Raw genomic sequence first — 23,202 nt, forward strand, 5'->3', positions numbered from 1 at the left:
CACGGTCTCTGCGCACAGAAAATATAAGTTGCGCGCAAAAAATCCGAAGGGATAACATTTTTTTAGTCGTTACGCACTGTATTCCAAGGGTAGGGGAGATGTGGTACCGATGGATCACTGGGACCGAAAATACTTGAAAAATTCTCCATGATAATTCCATCATTACACTCCGGAAATTTGTCTACAATTACATGCTGACAGAATCTTTCCTCACATGCACAAAAATTCGACCTGCGTGAGTTATGGGGTCCGTGACGAATGATTTACGTTTTAGTGGGTGTAAAATAAATTTGGATCGACATTTGTATTTTTCTATATCATATTTCAGACTAACAAACCCGCCATAATTTTTGATGTGAAGTATAAGACTTGTATCAGGGTATATAATGGCACATTTTTTTTGAATCAATACCATCCTCGAGTGGACTGTTTTCAAGTCAATTACAATATTTATGTGGTGGGGGACCTATGGTACCATAGCCAAATCAAGCAAAATAAATGGACCAACTAATCACTTAACAGAAACTCGCCTACATATATATAGGCTGTATATCATAGGTACCTGTGGTATTTTATCGCTATTACGAGGTATTTGAAAGTCAAAAGGTCGATTTTCGGGTAATATGCATGTGGCATTAATTTTGTAAGTTTAGTCATAAATCAAAACATGATTTTATGCCAACATTTCAGTTGATATAATCTATTTTATTCTTGAAGGTCGCGACGAAACATTATTCATTGGCTTGCTGTAGCTTAGCTTATAGTGCACAACAAAACAACTTGACAAATTTGAGTTTTTGAGCGTATGTCTCATAGGTCCCATGGTCGTGTGCCTTTGGACCCACCGGGTGGGGACCGATGACACGTTCGAGCAACAAATTTTAAACGTTTATAAATATTTTTTGAGAAGGCGGATATTCATGTAAATGTCCGCGATAGGTAAAGCTTGTATCGAAGTAATGAGACAGCAAAAGATCTTCTATTCTCGGGTGAAGATTTGAAGGCCAGAGATCATTTTGCAATTTTTGATCCATCGGTACCACATCTCCCCTACACTCTTAGCGAAAAGAGTGGTTATACACCCCCCTAAAGGTGGTACACGAAAACAGAACTTACGTAACCCTGCCGGTGTGTATGGCCAGAATCCACCCTATTCCTTGCGGTGTATATCGGATATCTCACCCTAGCCATTAGAATTGATTGGGGCGTAATTTCAATATATACACCCTACTTAAAATCCTGCATTTTCTTCCAAATGGCACGCTATTGCAAATAAACTTTCTTGATTGCATATATTCGATATCAATTGAACCAGAATAACATAAAATGGAAACATATTTCGTGAAATAACAGAAACAGAGATCCCGGCGACGGAGAAAAAAATTCACTGAAAATACCGCTCGAAGAACATTGCCCATGTAATATTGGGAAGTCGCCTCCTCCAGGTCTCCGCAAAACACTCTTGTACGGCGAACGCTGAGTCACTATCTTCAGCAAGAACTTGTGGCATCATCCTGAAATCAAAATGCATATTCACAACCCAATTAACAGGCACATATGCTAACATGCATAACTTAATGAAAGACCACAAAAATAGAAGCCATTACAAAGTATATATATTTTCACAAAGTACTTACAAAAAATCAGATGTTACACTTGCTAAGGCATTGCAGCACAGACTGTAGTCCGATAGGGTGAACTTACCGCTATAGGAAACATGTTCACACACGATCACTGTATGTGTGGGCAATTAGGCATCGACAAGATGGAAATTTATGGATAGTTTTCATGAAAACCGCATGTAACAGGCAAACTTGGACAACTACAAAACGTTCCCTTTTTCCAAATTGGATTGGAATTAAATTACAACTACAAGTTTCTTTTCGAATTAGAGTAGAATTAAAATTATAGCTACAGTTGGAAATTAGATTAAAATTATAATTCTAGCTAACAGTTTTTTCAAATTAGATTAGAATTAGAATTACTGAAATCGCGAAAAGTTGAATCAAACTCCGTTATTATCAAATCATAGTTCATCTTATGAGCATGAGAATAGCAAATGTCTGTACAGTGGTTCCAAACCTTTTTCGGTGGCAGGGCCAAATTTAGAATTTCAGAGTACGGCCGGGGCCGCACAAATCCCAAGGCAATGAAAGGAACCCAAAATAGTCACCAAAATATGAAAATTGGCATTGTTCCGATCATTCGCTTGACGCCATTGACCATTGTGTTGCCGCGCTCCCGTTGTTCAGATCAATGAACCTTTGCTGGCTATTTCGGAGAAGTTTTATTGCCCTGCCGAGATTTCAATTCATATTTTTGGAGTCAGTGCGACACTTGCTTTTGATAAACACCGACATATCATATTATTCGGACGCTTGGGTCGCGAGCTATAGGACTACCAATTATACTGCTTTTTGCCGGCTAAGCAGTACGCATCTCGGCGTATTCAATCGTGAGTCACTTGTTGCACATCTATCCGTCAATTAGTTGCCAATACCCAGGGCCGTAACAGCACTTCGTCAGCCTCCCCAAAAAAACGTTTCTCCTGTGCCCCCTATAGGGTGATAAACAGATCTTCAAAGCCCCCAGACCCCCTCAGGCTAGATGGCTGTTTACCGCTATTTAGCATCTAAATCGGGTGTCCGTTTTAGGCAGCTTCTCTCGACTAATCGCGCGAAAAGTTTCTATAATTCATGATTGAATCGGACAATATAATCGGGAATTGCATATATATTGATATCAATTTTTATCCTCTCTCTGCTCACGTAATCAGATTGACCAGTTGAGCCGAGTGAGTTTTGTTTGAAAAGGTAGGACCACTTAATCATAATGAAACATCTTCGGGCGTATACCCGTTGGCAGGAACGAAACAGCACTCCGTCAGGCCCCCCAAAACACTTAGGTCTTGAGATCCCATAGGGTGACAAACCGACCCCACACCCCCCCCCCCCCCCGTGCCGTTGTTCGCTTCTGCCACAAAATCAGGATCCCCGTTCAGTGAGCCAGCGTGGAGCGCGAAAGTTTTTGATAATTCAAAATAAAATAGGTCATTAAGTGTGGTGAATTCTTGTGCGCGATTGTCTCGTCCTTTATATTTAGTTAAACCAATTATTACTTGATTACCTGTCTTTTCCTCTATATATTGTCTCGCTCCTAATTTGTCATTTCTTGGTACCTTATAGTTGCTGGCCTAGCTGTGTTGCGTATAGTGCTCGTTTTCAGTTAATAAAAGCCTTGGTTACTCTGTGAAATAAAGGTCATCACAATTTTATTAACTGAAAAGATCTACTACGGCGTCGAACCAGACGCTCATTCGCGTTCCCGTGTTAAAGGCTATGCCGAGGGATGATGATGCTGGTCAGGAGTTCAAGCACTGGATGCGCATGATAAAGGCGTATCTCACGTCCGTCGATGCTGCTAGAAGAGATGGTGACCCAGAGATCGATAGGTTCAGTATAATGGCAGGGTACTTGTCGGCTGAATCTTTTTCGCTGGTTGAGGAAGAATCGACCTTTACGGATGCGATGAAACTTCTTGAGGGCTTGTATGTGAAAAAGAAGAATCTTGTCTATGCGCGCCATGAGTTAGCCACAAGGAATCAGCAGCCATCGGAGACCATATCTGAGTACGTTCAGAGTCTCCATGCCCTGGCTAAGCAATGCGAATTCAAGGACATTTCGGCAGCACAGTACAAGGAGGAGTCCGTGATGAATGCAATGATCACCGGATTGCGCTCTTCAAGTATACGACAAAGGTTGCTAGAGTATGAGGACCTCACACTGCAGAAGGCCACCCAAGTTGCTGATACTCTTGAAAAAGCACAGAAGTTCTCTGAAAACTACCAGCAGCCGTTGGCATCGGTCGCCAAGGTATCTGTATGTGCGGATAGCGCTAATGACAACGGACTCGATACCAAACCAGATCCGTCTGCCATTGCTGCTTCAACCTCGAAGACTCGTAAATACCAGAAGAAATGCTGTTATTGTGGCACTCGTCATGTTTTTCGCAAGAGTCTATGTCCCGCGAAGGATGCTGAATGCTTTGGATGTGGGAAGATCGGGCATTTCAAGAAATACTGCGATTCGCTTTATTCCGACGAACCTATTAAGGATTCGGACCGCCGACGTGTGGCGTCGCTTCTGGCTGGGATTCCGAGCTCGTTAAAAGGTGCAATTATTACGATTGGTTTGGAAGGCAATGACTTGGATGCGCTATTGGATTCGGGGGCCGCCGAGAACTACATAGATTATCAGGTGGCGTTGCGGCTGAAGTTGTCGATTACACCATGCGATGTCACCGTTGGGCTGGCATCAAAAGATGCAGTAACCAAAATGCGTGGCTCCGTAGCGGTGTCCATAAACATTTCCGGAAGCGTATACCGTAACGTTCATTTTGGTGTCGTTTCTAATCTATGCGCCGATGTTATCTTGGGACACGAGTTTCTAGAACAGCATAAAGAGGTGATATTTAAATTTAATGGACCTCGTGATACACTCTATGTCGGACAGTGCAACCTCGCCGCCGCAAAAACCTACGAGATTCCGAGAATTCAGAAAATAGAGGGTATCCACTGGGGCAGGAGGCGTCGAACGCTTTTCGGAAGCTCAAAGATGGTTTGCTGGAAGCCAGTCTTGGATACATATGTGATGATTCGCCGTTTGTTGTGGAGTGCGACGCATCAAACTCTGCTGTCGCTGCTGTTTTGAGCCAGAAAGGTAGGCCGGTCGCGTTCGCGTCTAGAACGCTCAATAAGACGGAACAGAACTATCCGGCCGTTGAGAAGGAAGCTGCAGCTATCATAGAAGGTTTACGCAGATGGGGATATCTGCTTCACGGTAAAAGGTTCAAGTTGGTTACTGACCAAAAGGCTCTGTCCTTCATTTTCAAGAAATGTCATAAGAGTAAAATTAAAAACACAAAGCTTCTACTGTGGAAACTTGAACTAAGTGCATTCGATTATGAAATTGAACATCGTCCTGGAATACAGAATTTTGCTGCTGATACTATATCAAGGATATTTTCGGTTCATTCTATTTCAGCATTGCGGGAGGCACATGTTAATTTAGGACACCCGGGAGTTCGGAGGCTTATGCATTTCGTCAGGGCTAAAAATCTGCCCTTTTCGATTGATGACGTTAAAGCCGAATGCCGATCGTGCATGGAGTGTGCCAGAATCAAGCCTCGTTATTTTCGGCCGGCGGAGGAGTGCTCGTTGATTAAAGCTACGAAACCAATGGAGCGACTGAGTGTGGATTTCAAAGGCCCCGTTGCTGGCAGAAATAAGTATCTTTTGATAATCATTGACGAGTTCAGTCGTTTTCCGTTTGCCTACCCGTGTAGGGACATGTCTTCGAGAACGGTAATCAATCGATTGTCTCAGTTGTTCTCACTTGTCGGCGCTCCTAACTATATCCATAGTGACCGGGGGATGTCGTTTCTTTCCAGAGAGGTGAAGACCTTCCTTGTGAAGAGGGGGATTGCGAGCAGTCATTCAACGCCTTATCACCCGACGGGAAACTCTCAGTGCGAAAGAGTGAACCAAACGATATGGAGAACTGTCAAGCTTCAACTGGCCTCTCAGAATATGCGCGAAGATGACTGGGAGATGGTACTTCCCGATGCTCTTCATTCTGTGCGTTCATTGCTGTGCACTGCAACTAATGTTACTCCGCACGAAAGGTTTTTCGCATTCCCTCGTAAATCTACGTTCGGGCAATCTTTACCAGATTGGTTGCTTCAAAGTGATACTGTTCTGCTACGCAAGCACGTCAGAAGCAAGGATGAACCCTTGTGTGAGCCCGTGGATTTGCTGGATGCAAATTCGAAGTATGCCTCCGTCCGTTATCGCAATGGTACGGAATCGAGAGTTTCGGTGAAAGATTTAGCGCCCTATCCGAAGAACCGATATGACATCGAGTCAAGAGCCGCTGCGGAACATGTTGAACTTGACGACACCGATCCTTGTGATCAGCGTAACTCACCTACTGCTCCAGAAGTCGTATCGGACCAAGACAGCCCGCAGACGGCTGAAGATAATGATAGTCCGCCTTTACGTCGGTCTACCAGAATCCGTAAAGCCCCCGATCGTTTTCGATATTGAGTCAATTGCCAATTCCTTGTACGTATTGTACGATTTCCTTTCGGGCGGGGAGATTGTGGTGAATTCTTGTGCGCGATTGTCTCGTCCTTTATATTTAGTTAAACCAATTATTACTTGATTACCTGTCTTTTCCTCTATATATTGTCTCGCTCCTAATTTGTCATTTCTTGGTACCTTATAGTTGCTGGCCTAGCTGTGTTGCGTATAGTGCTCGTTTTCAGTTAATAAAAGCCTTGGTTACTCTGTGAAATAAAGGTCATCACAATAAGATCGGGAGTTGCATATATATTGCTATCAATTACTTGTCCTCTCTGCTCACGTAATCAGATTTACCGGTAGAGTAGAGTGAGATGTTTTGGAAACTGTAGGGCCCGTAAATAATAGTTAAAAATATTCGGACGGGCGGACCCGTTGGTACGACTTCGTTGCATGATGTTATTTGTTATTTCGTGACCTCCAGTCTGCTATATCAAGAAATATAAAATCGCCCAAACATACTAAACTAAAAGATGCACACGTTTTCAAATTGGTAGTTCTTCACTGGCATATAATTCTTCCCTGCGGGAATGGTAGCCTATTTGTCTCGTGACGTTCAGATTGCCAAGACAGGAACATTCGGCGCCAGTCATTTAGGCGACTATGGTCAATTATACCTATATGAATTTTGAACATACATAACGAAGTTTTCGGTCAGCGTAAGGGCATTCCTTTTAGGCCAAGGTTTTCTCGCTGCCGATCGTTCTGGCACACTTCTTGGAGTCGCATGTTACATGGCCTAAAACTTTATATGTCTTTGTGCGTCGTGGCGTGATAATGGCCAACGCCGATATGCCCACATCTATAAATCTTGCGTATATTTTATATAATTGAGATACTTGGAAACTTGAAATCGCGCGCAGCGCGAAAAATCTTCGAAAAAGTTGCACAAAACTTCATAAAATACTCTATAATTTATGCTAATTCACTAAATAATTTTGGGCCCCCTTCGAGCTCACTCCCTTCTATTGAGGGACTTGGGGTGCGGCAGTTACGGTCCTGTCAATACCTATATCTATACCTATACTCGTTTAACTGGAAAGTTAGGCACATTGCATTGAAACAGCAGTGAGGTAATCTTAGCAGTCTACTCACAACTTTCCTGCAATCCTAATTGAAAACTCCAGACTCCAAGCCAAGCAAGAGTATTTTATAAATATAATTTTTTTTTTCATAAATCGATTTCTCAATATTTCTGTGAGGGCCGCAAGAAGGCTAACTGGGGGCCGCGGTTGGGAATCACTGTGTACACTGTACAGTAGGGGTGTTCAAAATGACTTTTTCTTTAAAATTCTACTGGCTACTTTATAAAATTGTTAGGTTATCTAATTGAAGCCTGCACACCAAATTTGGTTTGATTCCAACCAGTAGCCGCATTGCTACAGGAGAAGAAAGTTTTTTTATTTATTATGTGAAAATGAATGAAAAAAGATTTAAAATTTTCTGTTCACCCCATTAAATTGTTAGGATGTCTATAGAAACTATGTTTCGCGAGAGAGAGTATTTGGTTGTATTCAGATTCGTGTCTTGCCTTTGCTAGCCACCGTAAATAGTACTTAACTTAGCTACTATAAACCTACGCACTAGGCAATTATCTCTTCATTGTTAGTGACTGCTTGCTGAGCCGTATCTTCGCCGGTGAAGCAACAGTCACTAAGCCTAGGATAAGTAGCAGCTTCCTCTGTTCTCCTCTATTTCTCGCTGCCTCTCTTTCTCACTGGATTTCGAGTCTTCTGCCTCTCCAGCGTGTCTTTACCAGCCTTCATCTTCTCGACTTGCAGAAACCTCTTTCAGACGGAGACTTTAGTTTTCACTCCCAGCCTCTCACAAATCTCGCCAGACAACTTTCTAGACAGCCTCTTGATACAAAGTATCGCATCTCCAAACGTCACTTTTAGGCGAGATTGCAACTGTGTTACCAGACCTACAACGGCTTCCAAACAGCAATAGAAGCGCTGTAAACCAACCACTATAGACAGCTTTGGGATACTACAGTGTTGTCTTTCGAAACGCGTCTTTTGACCGCCTCTGAGCTGTCCTTCGGAGTACATCTGCGCTCAAATCAAAAACCCGCGGGCATAGACACATTCAAATAACGCAGTGAAACAACACGGAACTACAATGGCCTATGCACAGGCCATTGCAAACACGTCTGCATCAACAAATGTACCAACACAGCAAATTAACGCACGACCGGAACGAATAACCTATGGCTTGCGACCTAGATCGCTTGACATCATTGTACCCAACAACACGAAGAAAACTGATGTTATCGACGCAATCATTACACACCCAGAGATGAAGCTGTACAAAGAATACATCTTCTCGATCTACCAGATAGGCTGGAATACATATAACTTAACATTCTATAATGGCTCGCCTATCGACATAATCAGAGAAACATTCTTGAAAATCGCAGAAGGAGGAATCCCGCTTGAAAATGGAAGAATGTACATTGACAAACCAAGAATGCCTGTAGCCAGGATTAACATAAGAGCAGTACCGACGGAGGTAGAGCAAGATGAAGTAATCCAAAAGATTAGACAATACAACTGCGGTACAATAAAAGAAGTTAGAATGATCAATCATGATGGAACTACCATCCACAATGGCTACAGACAAATAGACATCGAAAACTACGTACCGCGACAAATTCCACCCTTTGTCTATCTGGGGAAAGCTCCATGCAAGGTCTTCTTCCCGCCGGGAGAAGACCAAGCCCAATGCTTTAAATGCCTGAAAGAAGGGCACGCAGCCAGAAACTGCCCCAACCAAACGGCTTGCTACATCTGCAAGCAATATGGACACGTTAGAGACCAGTGTCCTCAAAATAACCAAACGGAGGTAAAATATAGCACAGTAGAAACTCAACCAGAGGAAAATGAAGTGAGATCGGAAGAATTGACCATCACCCCAGAAAGTATCAATCAATTGTCTGCAGAGGAACAACAACAACAACTTGGAAGCGAAACAAAACAGATTCCGAATCAAACGCCTCAGATAAATCAGGGCGAGAAAATAACCGACGAGAACAAGCAAATAGAAGAACAAACAGAAGAGGGACAGCTCACACAAGAAGAACAAGAAGAAGCAAATGCAGAAATGAGAGGAACAAACGAACACAAAAAAATCAACACAGGAATGAACGATTCCGATCCAAACACAATCTCAGAAAGTGAGGCAGAACAAACTGATGTTGAGGAAGACCTCTTCGTAATGGAGAAAGACTCGCCAGCTAAAACGCCTGGGAAACCAGTAGCCCAAAATACCGGGATTACGGAGGATATTTGAACCCTCCTCCATTATAACAGCCAAGGAACTGGTCCACCTAACGTGCTCGCCCATCAAAAGAAGTCGTGATGAGGGAAGCCCACAAAGTATTAACACACAAAATAAGAATAGGAGAAAACTTCTTTCATCGAAAAAAAGCTGAAGTTATAGCACGTAACGGACGATCCATCATCCCACTTTACCCGACCAAATGGATCTGAAAATACTTTCCCTTAACGTAAACGGCCTACAAGCCCATTGGCATAATTTCAAGAACTTTCTTAGACTAGAAAAAGACTGGGACATAATCTGCATCCAGGAAACCCATAGGACTAATAAAAAAAAGATCGACAGATGGGCCCACCAAAGCCAGATAAAATACTACGCAAACCATATAGACATAAACACAATCTGGACAGACCAGGAAAGCAACAAAAAATTATACTTTAGAGGCACAGGAGTGCTTGTAAAAAATAGTGTCGAACAACGACACACCATAGAAAACAGAATTATCAAAGATGACAGACTGCAACAGATAATAATCAAGGACAAAGAAACAGAACAAGCCATAAAAGTATGGAATGTATACGGTCCTTCAGATGTAGGAAAGGTCCAAACGGATTTAAGCTCCTTGCGACAGAAGTAGGCTAGCTATAGACCCAAACAACACCGTCGTATGTGGAGATTTTAACATCGTAGAATACCCAATAGACGCCAAATACAACGAAAATTTTAAAATTACACCAGCTGCAAAAGTTTGGAAAGACCTCACCGGAATACACAAAGTCCGAGACGTCTGGCGCTGGCGTAATCCACACAGAAGATTATACAGCGTAATCAAGACGAGACAGTCTAGACGGGTAGACAAAATATACGCGTCTGAAGACCTTCTATCAAGAGTCCAAACCTGCACGTATAAAATGAACCCAATATCCGATCACGTCTTCCTAACCACGATCAAACTGAAGAAGCCAGAGCATATAAGATGGGGATACGGATACTGGAGAATTAAATAGTATATTCATATTGAAATGAACCCGAATATTTTCGGCTGACACTCGTCAGGGGTAATCGTCAGCAACTAGTAGAGAATTGGAAAGAACATTGTATATCAACAATCGTATCACAAAATATGACGTCACCAGCATGAAATTTCGAATGAGAGAGCGTTCAATGTACTATTTTCAGGTGATACACGAACTCCTTTTGTTGACAGAGTTTTGGTTGGTGTATTTTGATAAAAGTTGATTCCAAGGCACACAAATGGAATTGTGAACGGCCTCGACCTACGATTCGAAATCGGTCGTCTCGATAATTATCATGCTGGTGACGTCATATTTTGTGATACGATTGTTGATATACAATGTTCTTTCCATTTCTCTACTAGTTGCTGACGATTACCCCTGACGAGTGTCAGCCGAAAATATTCGGGTTCATTTCAATATGAATATACTATTTAATTGTATATTGAAGTTCTGTACCTCCAAGAAGCTCTTCAGATACTGGAGAAGCGACTCCAGACTCTTCATAGAAGCAGAACTAACAACGGAGCTCAAAAAAATGCACAAGAGATGCACCGAGCAAAAACACCTCTTCGATGACGTGTACCATTACTGGGACTTCCTTAAAAACCAAATGAAGGTCCAAATAAAGAGATACGGCTACAAGAAAAAAGCAGCCGAAGGACAAAGAATTGAGTCGCTACAAAAACAAATCGTAGAACTCCAGAATAAAGATGATACAAAAGGAGACGTATACGAGCTAGCTAAAGAGCTCAAAAGCATTGAGCAAGAAAAATTCACACGCCAATGTAAACTCCACAAAATCAGAGACATAGAAGAGAACGAAAAGCCAACTAGGTACTTCTATCAGAAGCTAAAACAGAGGAAAGAGAAGGTTGCGCTAACCAGTGTGGTAGCACCTTCTGGAACAGCAACCAAGAACAAAGCTGAAACGTTAGAAGCAGTCGAAAATTTCTACACTAAACTGTGGGCCAAATCACACCAGGCACAGACTCATGTCCAGAAAGACTACCTGAAAGAAGTAGAAGGACTAGAAATCACAGAGGAAGAAAAAAAACTGCTAGAATGTCAGGTAGACGAAAACGAGATTAAAAATATCCTCAACCAAATGGACAATGACAAGTCGCCAGGGTCTGACGGACTATCTAAGGAATTCTACCTGCAATACTGGAATATGATAAAACATGATTTATGTGAGGTAATAAACAATGCCTACCTTTTCGGTGGATTATGTAGCACCTGGAAAACGGGAATAACGACGATAATTTACAAAAAAGGCCAACCCACAGAATTGAAAAAATTGGCGACCTATTACTTTACTAAACACAGACTACAAAATACTCACCGGACTGATTGCTAATAGACTAAAACCAATACTACCCAACCTCATTCTTGAAACACAAATGTGCAATAAAAAAGATCGTCAAATCACGGATATTTTACGAAACACGCAAGCTGCAACAGAATACGCGAAAGAGAAAAAGAAGGAACTCCTGATAGTCAACTTAGATCAGGAAAAAGCTTTTGACCTGCTAAATCATGAATACCTTTTCAAAATTCTTGAAAGTTATCATATGCCGGAAACATTAATGCGGCTGATTAAACACATCTATAACACCGCATCGAGTAGAATTCTGGTAAATGGCGCAATGACACACCCCATAAAACTGGGTAGAGGGATACGGCAGGGGTGTCCTCTGAGCATGGCGCTCTACGCCATTAGTTGTGACCCCCTAGCCAGGAAAATAACGAATAACGAAACAATCCAACCCTTCAGAATCGGAAAAGCCACCATAAAAATCCAACAATATGCCGATGACATAACTTGCTTCCTTACCAACGAAAAAGACATTGGCCGCATATTCCAGGAATTCAACAAATTCGAAAGAGCAACAGGACAGAAACTAAATGCGGAAAAAACCGAAATCTTGCATATCAACCAGAATAAGTATTCGAGCCGAAACCCGATTTACGATAATAAGAAAAAACGAAGCATAAAAATATTAGGTCAACACTATGGAAAAAATCAGATTGAAGAAACCTGGAGCGAGAAAATTGCGAAAATCAAACGAACACTATATGGCTACCGTGATAGAAAACTGACATGGGTAGGAAAGCTTACGATCCTGAACTCCCTGGCATCAAGCCAGATCATATATAATGCGAGGGTAATAACAGCACCCAGAGAAATAAAAAAAGAGCTAGAAAAGCTATATTACAACTTCTTATGGCACCCCCAAAAGATGGAAGCAATAGCCAGACGAACGCTTATTGCAGAAAAAAAGAGAGGGGGGGTCGCAATGCCGGACGTGGAATCAAAGTTCAAAGCGTGTGAACTTGAAAAAATTGTCGCGCTGAAAAAATTGGATCAACCGAAGGAGATATGGCATCAACATGCCATATACGAAATCGGCACAAAATTGAAACAAATTAACCCCGTGCTCTATAATAACTCTGAGCCGCATAAATTCCCGACACCCAAAAACTGGGTGGAAAACCTGGAATTACCAAAAAAAATAAAACTCACAAACGATGAATGGGAAGTCGCATCTCACAAAACGCTATACAAAGAAGTCAAGAAACTGAAAGAAAACAATCCAAATATTAAAACAAAAAACGGAGACGAAATCAACTGGAATAAAATTTGGCAATCGAAACATATGGGACATAAAGTAATAACCAACGAGGAAATAATTATAAACTACAAAGTAGTCCACGAAGGATTCATATTTGGGGCAAAACGGAAAAGCAGAAACTTGACCCATGACAAAGATAATAAACCGCTCAATCTTAATTGCAAATTTTGCAATAACGAAAAAGATGACATAAGACACATACTAACAGAATGTACACATACTAACAGAATGTAAATATACAAACGAAATTAAAATCCATGTTGAAAGAGCGCTCGGAATAACAATAAACGAAAATAACATACTCTACAACCATAAAACGGCGAAATTAATGTGGATAATACTATCCATATTAAAGAAGGTTGTGATAAAATTCAAAATCGCTCTAGATATTGATAATAGAAAAGCAGGAGAGGAAAAACTTGGAAGAAAGATCCTGGAAAAATTCATTACCAGAATGAAAAGAGTACCAGAAAATGAAGACATCAGCGAAATTATCGCAAAAACTGACGGATACCTATAAATTCTGTAGAAATTTTTAAAAGTAAAACCATTGAGATTACAGTGGGGGGAGTAAAACACGAGTATAGCAGTAAAATAGAGAAGCTAAAAAGAATGAGAGAAACCGTTTTATCAAGTTGAACCATTTAATCACCTAAGTTGGAAAATATATATATATAAAAAAATAAAAAAAAGTGTAATCAAGACCTCGAGCGCGAGACAGCCCTACACATACGAGAGGGCTGCCGAACGCCGGCGGATACGGGGAGCCGTATAAAAAAAAAAAATGGGCATCGTTTATAGACAACCAAACAATTTCATGGGTGAACAGAAAATTTTGACTCATTTTTATATAATAAATTTTAAAAAACTTTCTTCTCCTGTAGCAATGCGGCTGCTGGTTCGAATCAAACCAAATTTAGTGTGCAAGCTTCAATTAGGTAACCTAACAATTTTATCAAGTAGCGAGTAGAATTTGAGAATAAAAAGTCACTTTTGAACTCCCCTACTGCACCGCAAGTTTGGCTCGTTTCGCACTATACAGTTCTCCTGTAGCCTTTTCAGGAAAACCAGACATTAGATTAGAATTAAAATTACCGTAGACCATAGAAAGATTTCATGAATTCGATTAGAATTAGAATTAGAGCATAGAAACAATTCACAAATTAGAATAGCTTCAATTAGTATAATTAGACAACTAGAATATCTAGTTGTCCAAGTCTAGCAACACCACCTGTATCAGGAATAACTGAATATATTTTTGAAGATTGTTGCTGTTAGTAGTGTCATATGCCATTAGTAATTTTATATTAGTCGCGAAGATTCATATCGCAATTTTCAAAGTAGAAACTTCCGAAAAACTGCTTACCATACTTGACTATTTTTCCGACATTTCGTATTCTACTTCCACTTGACGTAGTTTTGACTTGTATTGGGAACTGTTGCATCTACTTGTAATCGAGTATAAATTGACGGCGGTATTTCTACTGCGACTTGAGTAGCAACGCTAGTAACTCTGACCATCTCTGCTTCGGTTTACTTCATATATGCGACTACGAAAGTTGACATCAGTTGTCGTTACAAAGTTGTCATACCTGCTGGCTTGATAACGAGTCTTTCAGTTGGCGTAGCATACTCGTAAACTCGGTTAGTTCCTGTGATATAATCTTGCTCTTGCAGCATGCAGTCTTTAAGCAGCATCCTAAAATTTGAAGAAAATCAGAAAAAGAGATGCATGGACTTGATTTATATTTAACTACTTGGTATTAATCCAAAACACGAAACGTTTCCTAGTTGTGCAATATTGACTTTCAGAATAGATTCAAAGCGACCGCAGATACAGGTCTGATTAGAAAACCTTGACTTGCTTTATACATGGAAATTAGCAAATTAGCTGGATGCTAATGATTAGCTTGCAATATGTGCTGTTTGATAACGATCCATCACTGTTTCGCAGAATACGGTTTTACAGTTCAATGTGACGTCGACTTGGTTGAAATGCCCTGACATGATCTTGTATCGTAGCATCCTAAAATTGAAAAAAGTAACCATGAGGTATAAACGTTTAGTTGACAATTTAGATTAGATTCTAAACTCCCAAGTCATCTGATATGTGTACTAGGGGTCTTCAAAAATGAATATTTTTCTCAAATCGTACTGGCTACTTGATAAAATTGTTAGGTTACCCAATTCAAGCCTGCACACCAAATTTGGTTCGATACCAACCAGTAGCCGCATTGCTACAGGAGAAGAAAGTTTTTTTTAATTATTACCGTATATGAAAATGAATAAAAAATAAATTGAGATTTTCTGTTCACCCCATTAAATTGTTAGGTTGTCTATAGAAACAATGCTCAACCCATTTGGCGGAGTTATTGCCGTCGTAAAATTTTGGATTTGAATAAAATAGTATTTACGGTGACCAATTCTTTAATTATTTATTATAGTTGTGCCCACCGTAAATACTATTTTGTTCAAATCTGAATCTTTCGACATCAATAATTCCGCTTCGGCTGGTTTGAATCGAGCCAAATTTGGTGGGCATCGCAGACCTAAACACAGAAGTCAGAACAAGCTGGGAAAGTGCAAAACAAATGGAACTGGGTCTGGTACTATCGAGTGACGGCCCAGATTCAGATCAAGAACAAGAATATGACATTGACCTAGCAAACGTACAGACTGAGATAATCATGGTCGACAGCCAAATAGAGAACTCAGAGGAGCACACAGATGAAAGTGCTAATGAACAGCAGACGCTGTCAGAAGATGAAAATCCTACTGAATATGATCAGAAAGGAACCCCAGCGAAGAAAAAGAAGAGAAGAATGAGCAAAAGGCAGAAAAAACAACGGAAAGCCAGGAAACTTCTACAATCCAAAATGACTCCATAAGAGTAAACTTCCTCCAACAAATACATTCAACAAAATACTAAATATAAAATTGTTATCCTTCAACATAAATGGCATAACTAGGAAGAAATCAGAACCAAAACAGATATTAAGCAAGAGAAGTTTCGACGTAATAGCTCTACAAGAAGTTCATAGAGTCGATACAAAGAAAATAGAGAACTTGATGAACAAACACAACTATAGAGCCTATAACAATTCACTAGATAAAGAAGAAAAGTGGACGAACCAAGATGACTCCCCAGCACTATATTTCTTAGGAACCATGATACTGGTTAAAAATGAGATAGCGAACGAGAATAAATATACACTGAAGCATGAAATACTGATGCCACACAGTACAAAAACTCGAAATAGCATCAGAAGAAAATCTTGAGAAGATAACTATATGGAACGTATATGCGCCAGCTAATATAGGAAAGTTACAAACCGACTTCTTTAAAGAATTAACCGCAAAGCTAGATGAGAAATGGAATGATAACTCAACACTCTGTGGAGACTTGAATATCATAACATCGATCAAAGACGTGAAAAACAAAACGAACTTCAAATTAAAACCAGCAGAGAAAATTTGGAAAAGATACACTGAAATTAACAAAATAATCGACGTATATAGAACCAGGAATCCGGACAAAGAAATCTACACGATGACTAAACACAATCAAGCAAGGCGCATAGACGCCATATACATCTCAAGTACCATTCAGCAGAATATAAGAAGCTTCAAATATGTAACGAACGCAATCTCAGACCATAATCATATGTGCGCCATTGAAATCCGAGACCTCCAAAGACAGAAATGGGGCAAAGGTTTTTGGAAACTAAACGCCGAACACCTACAGCACAAAGTGCTAAGGGAGAGCATCAAACAAGCCCACGAGATCTACGTAGAGCAAATAGACACATTTGACAATGTTGCGGAGTGGTGGGACGCAATGAAGATAGAATACAAAAAAATATGTAATAAACACGCTAAAAAACAAGTTTACATTGAAAAACGTATAAACAGAGACCTAGAAAAACAACTGAGGGAAACAAAAACTGAACAGGAATATGCATCAGTGCAAAAAAAGATTAGGGAAAGAGAGGAAAATAGAATTCTGCAAGAATGTAGAAAAGCCAAAATCCTAGACCTTGAACAAGGAGAAAAACCCACGAGGTACTTCTTCGATAAGATCAAGCTAAGACAGAAATCAACAAGAATAGAGGAACTAATTAGTGAGGAAGGAAAGTCGCTAATAGGAAAAGAAGACATAATTGAAGAAGCGACGTTGTTCTATAGAGAACTATGGAGCAAAAAGCACGAAGTAATAGGGGAGGATAGAGAGGAGGATAGAGCGAAATTCATAGAAACTATGAATGAGAGCGAGATAAATAGTGGAGATAGAGAAAAACTTAACTCGGAAATTACGCTAGAAGAGTTGCACCAAACGATTAGAAATATGAGTAACGGAAGCACGCCAGGCTCAGATGGGCTTCCCTACGAATTTTATAAGTCGTTCTGGAATGTAATAAAAAATGAATTGCTAGCAACTCTTAATGGAGCCCTGAGGGATGGTCAAACATGCGAATCGTGGCACGTAGGCATAGCTAAACTACTTTATAAAAAAGGGAACCCAAAACAAATCAAGAATTACAGACCGGTAACCCTATTGAATTCGGACTACAAAATTTTGACAAAAATTATTACGCAAAGACTAAACAACATATTGCCAGAGGTCATATCACAAGAGCAAAAATGTGCCGTAAAAAATAGATCGATATTTGACGCAGCCCTAAATATAAAAACTAGCATTGACATAGCGAAAAGAAAGAAAGGAAAGATACACACAGTGAGCATCGATCAGCGTAAAGCATTCGACATGGTGGATCACAGCTTCATGTTCAGCGTATTAGACAAACTAGAGTTGGGAGATAACATCAGCACACTCATCAAAAAACTATACGAAGGAGCAATAACGAGAATAGAAATTAACGGTAAAGCGTAAGAGGAGATTGTGATTAAGAGAGGGATAAGGCAGGGCTGTCCGCTCAGTATGAGCTTGTACACGTTGTGTGGAGAGCCACTGACCAGGAAGATAAATAAAAACCCAAGAATAAAAGGGTTAAAATGGGGTCAAAACGAAACCAAAATACAGAACTATGCAGATGATGTAACTGCGATAGTTAAATCATCAGATTCTATAGATGAACTGATGAGAGAATTTGGGAGATTCTCTAATGCCACAGGGCAAAAGATCAACGAAGAAAAGACGCAAATTCTCCCTGTAACGGCTGAAGCGAAGGAAGAATTAGAGAAAAGTAAATACAAAAATATCATTAAAACACGAGTTAAAATATTAGGCTACAAATATGGAGTAAATAACGTAAATGAGATGTGGAACGAGAAAAAAGATAAAATAAGAAGAATCCTTAAAAACTACGAAGGAAGAAGCCTGACGTGGGTAGGGAAGATCCTTATACTTAACAGTCTTGCAGTAACACAACTCTTGTACACTGCCAGGATCTTTCAACCGCAGAAAACAATAATCAGGGAAATAGAAAGGATGTTTTTCAGATTCTTGATAGTACCTGAGAAAATGGAAACGATCAGTCGCAAAACACTGATAAAATCCAAGTATGAAGGAGGACTAGATGTCCCCTACCCAAGTTCCAAAATAACCACCTCTGATTTAATGAAAATCAGCAGGCTGGCAAAAATAAAAAGACCGAGCGAACTTTGGGAGAATGAAGCAATATATCAAATCAGCACAAAAATAAAAAGATTCAATGAAGGAATCTATTCAAACAGTATCCCACATGCAGACAAGCCAGCGAAAGAGTGGGAAAAGCTGATAGAATCACAGCAAAAAATAAACTGGAATCAAGAAAAGTGGGAAGAAGCAAACTTCAAATTGATATACAAAGAAGTAAACAAACAATTCGAGAACGCATTAGAAGTGGAAAACAAGAATAAATGGTACAAAGTCAACAACGCTTACAGAAATGCGGAACCAAAACTAACGAACAAAGAAAAAGTTAACAACTACAGAATTGCGATGAACGCATATAACTTTGGAGAAAGAAAGGAGAAAAGAAACCTCTTGTCGCCAGGTCAGGCGAAAAGAGAGAAGTACGAATGCAAATTTTGCAGACATGCGACAGATAATGTCAAGCATGTTTTTGCAAAATGCCAGGTGTCGACTCGGGTTTTAAGCAAGGTTGCAAGAATCCTGAAAATAGGGAAACTGAAAGAAGAACAGATCCTTTAAAATAAAGACAACGGTAGCAGCCTAAAACTGCTGACGATCACAAAATTCAAAAGGAAAATTTTAAAAACAAAACAAAAACTGGACATCGAAAACAAATGGCAGAATGAAACAGAAAGCTGGACACTAAACATGACGAAGAAAATATTGAAGAAAATCAAAAGAAGAATTCAATCGAGAGAGATGATCTCCTTGAAGGAAAAGGCCGACGAATGGATAACGCGCATCCAAACTTACCTTGATGGAAGCGAAGACGGACCCGAGTCCGATCGAGAAAACGAGACGCGAGCTGGAAATGATCCTGACGACGACCCGGCTGGAGATGATCCCGACGACGACGAATCTGAAGGAGAGGACTCGGCCGATGATGAATCTGATGACGACGACCCGAGTGATGATGATGACGAAGAAGACGATGAAGCAGAAGTGAACCTGCGAAGGAATGAATTTATATTGTGCCGATGATATTTTATTGTCATTTCACAACTGTTCTTATGACCATGTATATTTGAAATATCTTGTATTGCAATAAGTCTTTTTAGAAATAAACGCCCACGTCGGGCACATACAAAAAAAAATGGGCATCGTTTCTATAGACAACCTTACAATTTCATGAGTGAACAGAAAATTTTGAATGTTTTTTACTCATTTTGAAATAATAAACAAAAAACTTTCTTCTCCTGTAGCAATGCGGCTGTTGGTTGGAATCGAACCAAATTTGGTGTGCAAGCTTCAACTCGGTAATCTAACAATTATATCAAGTAGCCAGTAGAATTTGTGAATAAAAAGTCATTTTTAACACCCCTAGTGTACAGCAAGCTTGGCTTGTTTCGCACTATAGTTCTCCTGTAGCATTTTCAGAAAAACCAGACATTAGATTAGAATTAAAATTAGACCATAGAAAGATTTCATGAATTCGATTAGAATTAGAATTAGAGCATAGAAACATTTCACAAATTAGAATAGCTTCAATTAGTATAATTAGATAGATTAGAATATCTAGTTGTCCAAGTCTGGCAACACCACCTGTATCAGGAATAACTGAATATATTTTTGAAGATTCTTCCTATTAGTAGGGTCATATGGCATTAGTAATTTTGTATTAGTCGCGAAGATTCATATAGCAATTTTCAAAGTAGAAACTTCCGAAAAACTGCTTACCATACTTGACTATTATTCCGACATTTTGTATCGTACTTCCACTTGACGTAGTTTTGACTTGTATTGGGAACTGTTGCATCTACTTGTAATCGAGTATAAATTGACGGCGGTATTTCTACATCGACTTGAGTAGCAACGCTAGTAACTTTGACCATCTCTGCTTTGGTTTACCTCATATATGCGACTACGAAAGTTGACATCAGGTGTCGTTAACAAAGTTGTAATACCTGCTGGCTTGATAACAAGTCTTTCAGTTTTCGCATCATACTCCCAAACTTGGTTAATTCCTGTGATATAATCTTGCTCTTGCTGCATGCGGTCTCTAAAATTTAGAGAAAATCAGAGAAAGAGATGCATGGACTTCGATATGAATTTAATATTGATTCAAAACACGTTTGAAACGTTTCCTCTTTAGGCAATATTGACTTTCAGAATGGATTCAAAGGGATCACAGATCAGGGTTGTACTGACTCGACTCGAGTCCGACTCGAGTCACGATTTCCTGATGACTCGACTTGACTCGAGGCATTTTCTCAAAATATGGAAATGACTCGACTCGAGTCGATCAGTGTATTGACTCGACTTGGACTCCAGTCATTACGCATGACTCGAACCAAGTCATATGACTCAAGATTCAGACGGCCAAGACCTACATTTCATTGAAATTTCGGAGAATAGTAAAGTAACCACACTATTTGGATTACGCTTATTGGTACTGGTACTTAAAAATTCGATCAGTGAGGAAAATTAGTATATTTATAAATGCGAACCATTCGATATCACCAAACAGAGTTATAAAAAGTGGATTTAACAAGATTTCAACTGGAAACTGATCAGTCAACACAATGACTTGGACTCGGACTCGAATCATAATACCATGACTCAGACTCGACCCTCTGTTCGCTGACTTGGAATCGGACTTGACTTGGTGGTCGAAGGAAAATGACTCGACTTGACTCGAGTCAAAACTATATAAGTGAGATTGACTTCTGACTCGGAGCCTCGTGACTTGGTTACAAACCCGCTACAGATACATGTCTGAGTGTGTCTTGATTAGAAAACGTTGACTTGTCTTATACATCGAAATTAGCAAATTAGCTGGATGATAATGATTACCTTGGAATATAAGCTGTTTGATAACGATCCTTTACTGTTTCGCAGCATACGCTTCTACCGTTAAATGCGACGTCAATTTGGTTGAAATTCCCTGATATTAGCTAGTATAGCAGCATCCTAAAATTGAAAAAATAAACATGAGGCATACGGTAAACGTTTAGTTGACAATTTGGATTGGATTCGAAACGCCCAAGACATCCGAAATGTGTACTGATGTTGTAGCCTTGACTTGCCTTATGCTTGTAAATAAGCGAATTAAAATACAATTTTGCAACTCTCCTACGCATAGTATATTACTGACCAACAACATATTTGATTTCACATTCACATAGTAAGAGTCTGCTACTAATAGCAATCAGTCCTTGAATCTAACAAAAAGCAGATTTGTGCATATGCACAGATCGTGTGTATGTCATATCATGAGTCAAGAAGTGCATATATTATGATTTGTTTATATTGATCAAAAGGACAGTTTGATAAACTTTGGCAAGGCTATGTTTGCCTCTTCATATTGGTCAAAACATTGAAGACCCAGCTAATCCGTGCATTGTTGCACACCGAGTTGACCGCAGTAGTGCGCATTGCTACTCAAGCTATAGATGTAAATTTCTACTCAATGACAAGCATATAGAAGTGGCTATGTCAAATCCATGTCAAGCTGCTTCAAATTAAAATAAATATATGAACAGAACTCAGAGAAGTAGTTTCAAAAGAAGTAGTCTAGTTGATGGGTCACATACTCTTAGCAGATAGTCTGAGGGGGCCACTGCAAAATATGTTCAATAAGACAAGCCTGTTCCTAGTCAAGTCTCTCATATTCATAGTGATAGCAATATAGCATCGTCATATTTTCACCCATCCCCATGTCATAATATCATTAACATTTACTGGCCCCAATTTACGGGGATCGAAAGCTTTCATCAAATGTCCATTGCTCACCTCAGAAACTATTGCTTCATATGCTTCAGCCCTTTGCTGTTTGTATGTTACACTTGTTTTCTCATGAGGAGAAATCGATAATTTCATTCTTCAAGAGCCCCAAATTTGCGATCTTTGCCCATGCAAGTCTGAAGTAGAATAGATAATATGTTTACCTTCCTACCATAACATAACATAATATATAATGTGTATAATAGCTCAGTGATAATGACAGGGTGATAGGCTTATAACATAACTCTGCATAGTCAGTGGTAGGCTACCCTTTACACTTAAACAGGTCGTGATGTGCTTTGGTAATCAATATAACGACAATCGAATCGATTTTTTTTCAATGCACTTACAAACGATGTTGCTCAAACCCAAATTACCGTAGTTTATAATCATAGCTGATGCTGGACCTGTCAACAGTATCTCCATTAGAGCCATTGAGCTACTGTGTCTTGGATATTGGTATCCGTACTGGTGATACAACAAGTATGTGAATTCAATGTATCGTCACTACCGGTACGTTTAAAATTCCAACTTGCTACATATAATTCTGTTCAGTACAGCTGCGACACTGAGTAACAGGAATCAGATCTGTACCGGAAACTCAACGGAACAAATGTTCTTTACTACTATAGTACCGATACGAAATGTAACTCGATACGAAATGTAACCATCCAGATATTTTCAATCTCGAAATGATGCTTTCTTCACGGATTCACGACAACTAATACGGTCAGTCGATAGCCAGTCTGGTCTCGTAAGAGCGGAAATACGGCATAT

The 23,202-nt window shown here is 39.8% G+C and overlaps 2 protein-coding genes and 1 long non-coding RNA gene across 7 annotated transcripts in view; 2 read left to right on the top strand and 1 right to left on the bottom strand.

Annotated features, from left to right (window-relative positions):
• LOC145439845 (microfibril-associated glycoprotein 4-like) overlaps positions 1-23,202 on the top strand; it is a 532,879-nt gene that overhangs the window by 445,422 nt on the left and 64,255 nt on the right. The gene's annotated exons all lie outside the window — the stretch shown is intronic.
• LOC145439354 (uncharacterized) lies at positions 1,136-23,072 on the bottom strand. 4 transcript variants are annotated; one of them, XR_013915159.1, is made up of 3 exons: positions 21,496-23,072; positions 20,607-20,699; positions 1,136-1,514 (listed from the first exon to the last, which is right to left on the bottom strand). It is a non-coding gene; the product is annotated as an uncharacterized LOC145439354 (long non-coding RNA). The 4 variants fall into 4 exon arrangements; XR_013915162.1 differs by lacking the exon at positions 20,607-20,699 and adding an exon at positions 14,660-14,766 and having other exon boundaries at positions 1,137-1,514; XR_013915163.1 differs by lacking the exon at positions 1,136-1,514 and adding an exon at positions 14,791-15,093.
• On the top strand, positions 3,339-6,367 carry LOC145439948 (uncharacterized). Its single transcript, XM_080317614.1, has 3 exons — positions 3,339-4,383; positions 4,512-4,718; positions 5,043-6,367. The coding sequence occupies exons 1-3, from the start codon at positions 3,339-3,341 to the stop codon at positions 6,101-6,103; spliced, it is 2,313 nt and encodes a 770-aa protein (XP_080173740.1). The 3' UTR covers positions 6,104-6,367.

This window comes from Botryllus schlosseri, chromosome 5 (genome assembly GCF_051294905.1).
Source record: "Botryllus schlosseri isolate E-star chromosome 5, Bs_hap1, whole genome shotgun sequence".
In the NCBI taxonomy this organism is placed as follows: Eukaryota; Metazoa; Chordata; class Ascidiacea; order Stolidobranchia; family Styelidae; genus Botryllus; species Botryllus schlosseri.